The 8217-nt window shown below is 41.4% G+C and overlaps 1 protein-coding gene across 1 annotated transcript in view; it reads left to right on the top strand.

Annotated features, from left to right (window-relative positions):
• SMU1 (smu-1 suppressor of mec-8 and unc-52 homolog (C. elegans)) overlaps nt 1–6755 on the top strand; it is a 14094-nt gene extending 7339 nt beyond the window's left edge. The window contains exons 8-11 of the mRNA XM_014959229.1: nt 1647–1773; nt 3072–3239; nt 3510–3662; nt 4351–6755. Of these exons, the coding sequence (XP_014814715.1) occupies nt 1647–1773; nt 3072–3239; nt 3510–3662; nt 4351–4449 (547 nt within the window). The 3' untranslated portion in view covers nt 4450–6755. The remainder of the gene's footprint in view (nt 1–1646; nt 1774–3071; nt 3240–3509; nt 3663–4350) is intronic.
• Nucleotides 6756–8217: the final 1462 nt, after the last annotated feature.

Genomic DNA, 8217 nt, shown 5'->3' with positions numbered 1-8217 from the left:
TTTTTTTTTTTTTTTTTTTTTTTTCCCCCACGGGTCAGTGCAGGGTAGATAAAAGCAAGAATGAAAGTTAATTGTAACTTTTAATACTAGCAAGTAGTCACAGAAATACTCAAACTCTTTTCTAATCTAAGTTACCAGATGGGCAGCAACCCTTGTTCCTGCAGCTCTTAGCGTCTGGAAAGTGTTGCTTAACATTTGTGTTGTGCAATAATTCTGATCCTGCATCTATTTGGTCTCTTGTTACTGGGTGGCATTTTTCTCAGCACTGGGTAGATTTGGTTTGCAACAAAGCTCTTCTGTTGCTATGCAGACACTTTGCTGCAGTTTAAAGCAGCTTAGATCAGTTTTGTCTAGTTCATAGTTATTTTTCTTCTTTGGGGTTATTCTGACTTAACAGTACTTAATAGTAGCTTGTTTAACTTCTTAGTCTACAAGGATGACAGCAATTAGATGTTCCTGAACTTTCACTTATCTGGGCTGGACGGATACAGTCCTCTCAGCTTCTCCTCATGCATCACGTGGCACAGCCCTCTGGCCATCCTAGTGGCCCCTCAGAGGGAACCAAAAACTGGACAGAGTCCTCCAGAGGTGGCTACACCTATGCCATGTTGTGGGGAACCTGGGTTTCCTCAGTGCAATGGCATGCTGCTGGCTTTCACTTTGTTCTCCCTGTGGCTTACCAGGTCCTTTGCTGCAGATGTCCTCTGCAGCCCACAGGTGATTCTGATGCCTGAGGTGGTTCTGCAACAATCTGTTGTCAATATCATGACATTTCTCTCAGTCTGTCGGTTTCCCAAGGTTTCCAGCTTCCTTAATTTGTCTTTTTCAAAATGGAGTTTTAGAATGTAACATTGTGAATAATATTGATCCAGCTTGATGGCTGTATACATTTTAAGTTTAACTCAATGGGATTATGTAATGTGTTTAATAGCTTTAGGCTCTTGCCTGTACTGATACATATGAACTGTAGCATGAGCATTTTAACTGAAATTGTGTAAGGTTAGATGCTGAATCAAGGACAGCAAGCTTCAAATGGAATAAGGCTTCAGATTTCCGCTTGAAAACTGTATCCACTTGGTACTACAATTTAAGGCTGATACAGATGAGCAATATAATTCCCTTTTTGGTGACTAAGCAAATTCTTTGCAAAGCTGCCCAGTAAGAGGCAATGGCAGCAGCTTGCAAAAGAGAAAGATGCTGGCTGAGCGTAAGAAAAGAATTTTTCTTAACTGCACTGGACAAGGTCTTGCTCAAGGCTCTGAGCAAGCTGACCTCACTTAAAAGTTGGCTTTGCTTTGAGGAAAGAGTCTTGGACTAGAGACCTCCAGAGGTCACTTCCAATTCTGTGATTCTTGTTTCACCAGTTTCATAGTTTCTCCTTTCATAGTCCTGTCTTGTAATACGTGCAGTGTGTACTACAGGCAGATCTTTGAGACTTAAGGTTGATGGCGTTTCCCTGAGCTTTTCACAGGAACACATAATGTCTTTGATGAAAGGGGCTTGTGATAAAGACTTAATGGCTTGCAGATTTTTCACACTTTTTATTATTTCCTGTCAAAGATATCTCAGATTTAAAATACGGTGAAGGCAGGGGGTGGTTCAGAGAACCTCAGTTGCTCACTCAGTTGTGACCTCTTGTGTGACAGGATTCATGGTTTAAAATCTGGGAAAACTTTGAAGGAATTCCGTGGTCATTCTTCCTTCGTCAATGAAGCTACTTTCACCCAGGACGGCCACTATATTATCAGTGCATCCTCTGATGGCACAGTGAAGGTAAGATGCAATTTCCCCTTTGTAAATAACACATTCAGGACTCTTTGCATGCTGTAGCTGAGTTGTTTACAAGTCACAGGAGAAGAACTTGGGGTTATCGGCAGTAGTCTTTCTGCTTGTGACCTTTGGTGTAGATTGGTGTAAATGAGAACTCAAGAAGTTTCATACTCTGCTTACAGATTGCTGCAGAGCCTGTTTCTGCTTTTTTAATGAAAGGAGGAGATAACTGCAGTCCTTATCTGCCTCTTCCTGCTTTCTTCTATAAATGGAATTGACCGTGACACCTCTTGTCCTAGAATGTGGGGATTCCGTTGTCTGCAATAATGGCATTTTCTTGCTTACTGTGTTGGACACCTGTTTATTTCTTGGTGCTTAGGAGTCCCTTGCCATGTAAGCTAGGTAATCTAGCATTAATGAAATTGATTGTAGAAGCTCTGACAGGTTTAGCTTCTAGTCTCAGCAAAGAGTGGAACTGTTTGGTGTGTAGTAGTTAAAAGGAGTAAAGCATTGTTATGTACAGGACATTACTGACTATAATAAATAAATAAATGACTATAGAAACAGCTACATCAAGTAGGGCTTCAATGCAGTGGATGGGGGAATGTGGGGTATGTAAATGGATCTGGTTTATAGATGTGGCCTAGGAGAGTATGACAGATTTTGCTCATATTAAATGAGACATTACTTCAAACTTGCACTCTTTGCTAGACTGCCCCAATCATGGGAATAGCATAAGGCAGCAGTATCTTCCATTTTGATAGTACTAGTGTATAAAGAGCAAAAATATTCCACAGTCAATGAGTTGCAACTGCTTGCTTAATAGTTAAAAGAAAATGTATTTCCTCTTTCTAAACAGCTAGAATAGCCTTGTGTTGAGCCTGAAGTAGCTCTAAGCTGGACATCTTTTCCAGCAGTACCAGCGATGCTTTGCTTTTTCAGCAGTATTGGTGTCTGTCTTGTGTAAGGCAAACTGCATGTGCAGAGGCTGCACGTATATTCACACATATAAGCTAAAACCAGAAAGCAAGTCTGGACTCACCCCTCAGGGAATGTGTTTAATCAAAGTGTGCCAGGCTGAGTTTGGGTAATAGACGTTCGCTTTTAGTTCAGTTGTAGTGAAATTGTTTATGGTGTCCACATTTTAAAATAGATGAGATAATGTATTTTTAAAAAAAAACTGCCTTAAGCTACAATTCATGTTTCCCTTCAGGAGCCTTGAAAAATCTGTATCCTGAATCAGCTCATTTTTGTTTAATTTTTTTAAAGTTAATTGGTTTTACATTTATTTTTCATACTAGGTTTGGAATGTGAAGACGACAGAGTGCTCCAACACCTTCAAATCTCTTGGCAGCACTGCTGGGACAGACATTACTGTGAACAGTGTCATCCTGCTGCCCAAAAACCCAGAACACTTTGTCGTTTGCAACAGATCGAATACAGTCGTCATTATGAATATGCAAGGACAAGTATGTGATCTTACTGGTATCCTTTCAATTCTCTCAGTCATTTTAAGAATTCCAAAAACCTAGTTAATAACCTAGCTTCCAGTGTGCTTTCATGACAAACTATTCTGTACGCAGGTAACAGAACAGCTTGACTTCAGAAAGCGATTGCAGCTGTGGAAAGATCCTGTTTTAAACAGGCCTAGTACTGCCTCAGTATTTTTGCCCTGAACATAGTAATGATGTGCTGCAGTTTAATCCTGCCAAATATTTTTTGGGGGGGTATCTTTACAGATTGTGAGAAGTTTTAGCTCTGGTAAGAGAGAAGGTGGTGACTTTGTCTGCTGTGCGCTTTCACCTCGTGGTGAATGGATCTACTGTGTTGGCGAAGATTTTGTGCTCTATTGCTTTAGCACAGTGACCGGCAAGCTGGAGAGAACTCTAACTGTAAGTTCTTAGCTTTGAGCTTTTGCAGAGTTCTAAGCACAAGGATGATCTAAATGTTCAGTAATTATTAAGTCCATAAGGAGAAGTTCATAAGAAGGTGGCTTGTACCAAGGAGTCTTTCACCTAGAGCAGCCGTGACTGGTAACAAACACATTACAGAATTCTTGGCTGTAGAATGTCTTTAAGGGTTGTTTTGGTTTTTTTTTAGAACCATTTTAATTTTAAAAGTAATGAAAATGTTTACCCACCAAACCAAGAGTGCATTGGTTCAAACTTATCTGAACTAGAGCGTGTCTTGTCCTGGGCTCTGGCTGATGGAGAATCTGACGCAGCTGTCAGATTTAAAGCTGTCAGGCTTAAATTTGCCTTGGATTAAACTAAAGAGGAATATCAACTTGAATGTCTAAATTTAGTGGGGAACACTTAGATGTCATGGATTTCAGTCTATGTAAGCCTTCACCGAACCTTCCCTTGCCCAACAAAAAGTAACTGCTATGTCACAAAAATTGTTTGCACATGGAACTTAATCCTGGGGGATTATGTTGCTCTGCTTTTGCTGTGTGCGTAAGGCATGTGAAACCTCAGTCCAGCTTTCCTCTAGTTCTTGTTTGAAGGGAATATTTGGCTTGACTTTGCTAAAGAAATAATCGAAAGAATCTCCTGATGCATCTTTCTGCTTATTCTTTAGGTTCATGAAAAAGATGTCATTGGCATTGCTCATCACCCCCACCAGAACCTGATTGCCACTTACAGTGAAGATGGCCTCCTCAAGCTCTGGAAGCCATAGCTTGATTTTACAATGAGCTATGAAGTGTGCCTGTTAGTTACAGGTTATTGATGTTTGTGCTATAAAAAGGCCTAAAATGCACAGAGTCTGATATTTGCTTAATTTTCAGTTCAGGTTTCCAGAGAATAACATTTTTACTTCTTGATCTAAAGCTACGTAGATTGATGCTTAGATACAGCATCAGTTAATTTCAAATACTTTTATTTTTACCAGAGTAGCTGAAGCAGCTTCAGTGAGAGTGTTTTTTCCATCTCCTGAAGTCTTCCTACAGTGTTTATAAAAAGTTGAACAAGCTAGGAACTATACACACTTACAAGTGGTTGCTGACTTCCTAGAATACAGTAAATTTTTTTTTTTTTTGAGTGAATTATGTGGAATGGGAAAGCTGTCTCTTCCTCACTGCTGAAACAAATGCACAGTTTTCCTGGAATGCAGATGAGGCATGAATGCAAGTGAGTCTGTCCTCAGCTTGAAGGCAGAGGCTTTTCTAATCCAGTGGGCTTTGCTGTGTTCAGTTTTTTCACTATGATTTTTCCAACTATACATAATAAGTAGTGTCACACAGCTTCCTCAGAATGAAATTATTCTTCCCCATCTCCCAGCACTTCCTGCCTAATGTGGCAGTGAGATATACTTGTTTTGGCGCTATTTGTTTGTTTGGGGGGATGTCGGTTCGTTTTGTTTGTTTGTTTGTTGGTTTTAGGATTTTGTTTTGTTTTGTTTTTTTTCCTTTTTGTTTTACTTTACTTCCAGGCTAAAAGGAATTATTACCTGGGCCCTCTTCCGATAAATGCATAATGTCTTCAGACCGGCATTACCTGAAGCAGGCCTCAGGGGATCGATATTTTAAAGCTGAAAAGCAGGTTTACATAGGCTGAGTTCCTAGTGCTATGATGCTGCACAGGCTGCAGTTATTTTGATTTTTTCCGGTTTACTCAGTTTGGCTTCCTGGATCCCCGAAAGGGCATGGCATACTTAGCTTTAAATAATTTGTAAGAAGTTTTTGTAGATTTTGTATACCTGTGGACCTAGTTAAGGTCCCACACTATGATAACATGAAACTTTCATGCTCTTCAGTTTGGAGCAGATGGTGATTCCGTTTGAGATCCTGACTAATGCACACCGTTGTGAACGTACATCAGAATCTTCTAAAGTCTGACCATAGTTTTTCCAGCATGCAGCAAGAAATCTGCAACGTCTGTAATGTAATGTAAATGTGTGTAATCGTAAGATAAACACAGGTAGATCTGTTGCTCTATTTCCTGTCCTGATCTCTTGTAGAATGCTTTCCTGGCACAGTAATCTTTCAAACAGTAAAAACTTTGACTTAATAAATCAGTTCCGATTTAAATAACCTCATGATTTTTTGCAGTGGAAGGGCTCGATCCTAATGCAAGTACCGGTTGTCAGCTGCTGACTGATCTCCTTCAGCACTGACTGGTGCACTTCATTAGTCTCTGTTCATATCAGTTTAAGGAAATGCAGAAAGATTTTAACTTTAACCGCTCACATAGCATTGCTTGTTTGCTACAGCTGTAGTGTTTAGTTCTATGTTCAGCTGTAATGTTTTAATTCCTAAGTTGTTTTTTGTTTCCTTAGCTAGGGCAAAGTTAATTTTTAGATAGCCAAAAGTGATGGTATTTCCTGCCCGAAAAAGACACTGGTGCATCAGAAACATCTGATAGTCATACATCTGACAGGCTCCGTTGGCTTTTTGATCCAGGAGAAGATCCTGACAGAATATATTTGATGTTACCTAACTCATGGTTCATTTTGCCTTCAGATTACACAGAACTGCTAATCTTCGATGTAAAGTATATCTTACATTGCTCTTTAAAAAAAAAAAAAAAAAGTAGTTGTAGCAAATAAGGCTGTCAGAACCCCAAATGTTTAAAGATTGGAATACATTCTCTAGCTTAAAAGTGTGAGGAAATTCTGGCATTTCATGTGTTTAAGAGTTTCAGAGTTTGTTGTGTCAAGGTCTCAAGACAAAAAAAATGAAATGTACTAATGCTTGTGAAGAGGCAGTGCTAAAACTTACCTCCTGGGCTGCAGCTATAATTTGTAAAATAGCTGGCAGTTGGCACAAAATTACAATGATAATCTTGAAAATGTTAAATTTTGGTTTTTTTTTTTACATAATTTTTTTTTTTTAATGTGAATGTTAATTTTTTAAAATGTAATCTAGGAAGACATTTTCTGTCTGGAAAGTCAGCCAGGTGTTATGCCACCTACCTGTATGTAAGACTTGAACAGGGCAACATCTAGTGTTTTTAACTATTATTAAAGAAAGCATTGTTCACCCACGGGCCTTGCTTTATTCTTGAATTACTTTGCTTGGGGAGGGCGAGTTCCGTCACACGTAGAGGAGTGCAGAGTGCTTGGTGGGGGGTGCGTGGCATAGTGGAAGTCTTGTAGGTGTGTTCATCCTCCTGTTTCAGAGCTGGGGGTCAATGAATTTCAGCCTGGCTTGGGTGGAGCTGTCTGTCTGTGCTTGCAGAGCGCGTGTGGAAGAGCTACTGCCATCAGTACATGAGCTCAGGTTCCTGCACAGTTATGCAAGTGGTGGATGTAACTTTTTTTTTTTTTTAAAATGTTATTGTCCAAGTAACACGTCGGCCTGTAGATAGGGGCGAGTAGTCCTGCCTTGCTGTCTGCAAAGAAAAATCAAACCCTCCCTTGAGTCCCCCAGTAAGATTTAGAGGGACCGGCTGAAAACTGAAGACTGATCTCGAAAGGAGAAGATCTTTTGTGAATGTCTTACAAAGCAGCCAAATTCTCCTGGGGTCTGAGACTGGACAATCTGCTTGGGTGCCTGCCAGCCCCCCCTGAATCCCAGATTCTGCATGTTGCTGAGGGTTTTTGGTCACCAGGAGCTGAGAGGGCCTGCATCTGATCTGGGACAGCTTGGTAGCATCAGTGTTCAGCCTGAGAAGAGAAAGAAAACACGTCCTGCATTTCAGTGTGTGCCCACTGCCTCCTGTCCTGTTGCTGGTTACCACTGGACACAGCCTGGCTCTGTCCTCTTTGCACCCTCCCTTTAGGTATTTATATACCTTGATGAGATCCTTCCTGAGCCGCCTCCTCTCCAGGCTGAAGAGTTCCAGCTCTTTCAGCCTTTCCTCACAGGAGAGATGCTCCAGTCCCTTCAGCATCTTTGTGGTCCACTGCTGGACTCTCTCCAGTATGTCCATGTCCCTCTTACACTGGGGAGCCCAAAATCAGCCACAGTGCTCCAGGTACTGGAGAGGGGAAGGATCGCCTCTGGCGACCTGCTGGCAACCAGGATACCATTATTCTTCTTTCCAAAAAGGGCATATTACTGGCTCATGTTCAGCTTGGTATCCACAAGAACACCCAGGTTCCTTCTCTGCCCAGCTGCATATGCTGGTACCTGAGGTTGTTCCTCCCCATGCTTAGGACTTTGCACTCCCCCATGTTGAACTTGACGAGGTTCCTGTCATCCTATTTCTCCAGCCTCTGGATGGCAGCACAACCCTCTCTTGTATCAGCTACTCTATGTTTTGTGTCACCTGCACACCTGCTGAGGGTATATGCTGTCCCATCATCCAGGTCATTGCTGGACGTGTTTAACAGGACTGGAGCCAGTACTGACTTCTGGGGTGCCCTGCTAGTCACTGGCCTCCAACTAGGCTTTGCTCCACTGATCACCACCCTCTGGGCCTGGCTATTCATCCAGATTTCAGTCCACCTCACTGCTCATCCCATACATCAACCGCTTCCCTTTGGGGATCCTAGGGGAGATGG

Source organism: Calidris pugnax, unplaced genomic scaffold, assembly GCF_001431845.1.
Source record: "Calidris pugnax isolate Ruff unplaced genomic scaffold, ASM143184v1 scaffold404, whole genome shotgun sequence".
NCBI classification, from domain to species: Eukaryota; Metazoa; Chordata; class Aves; order Charadriiformes; family Scolopacidae; genus Calidris; species Calidris pugnax.
The sequence above is the reverse complement of the archived record's forward strand: the minus strand, read 5'-3'. Positions and strand labels throughout refer to the sequence as shown.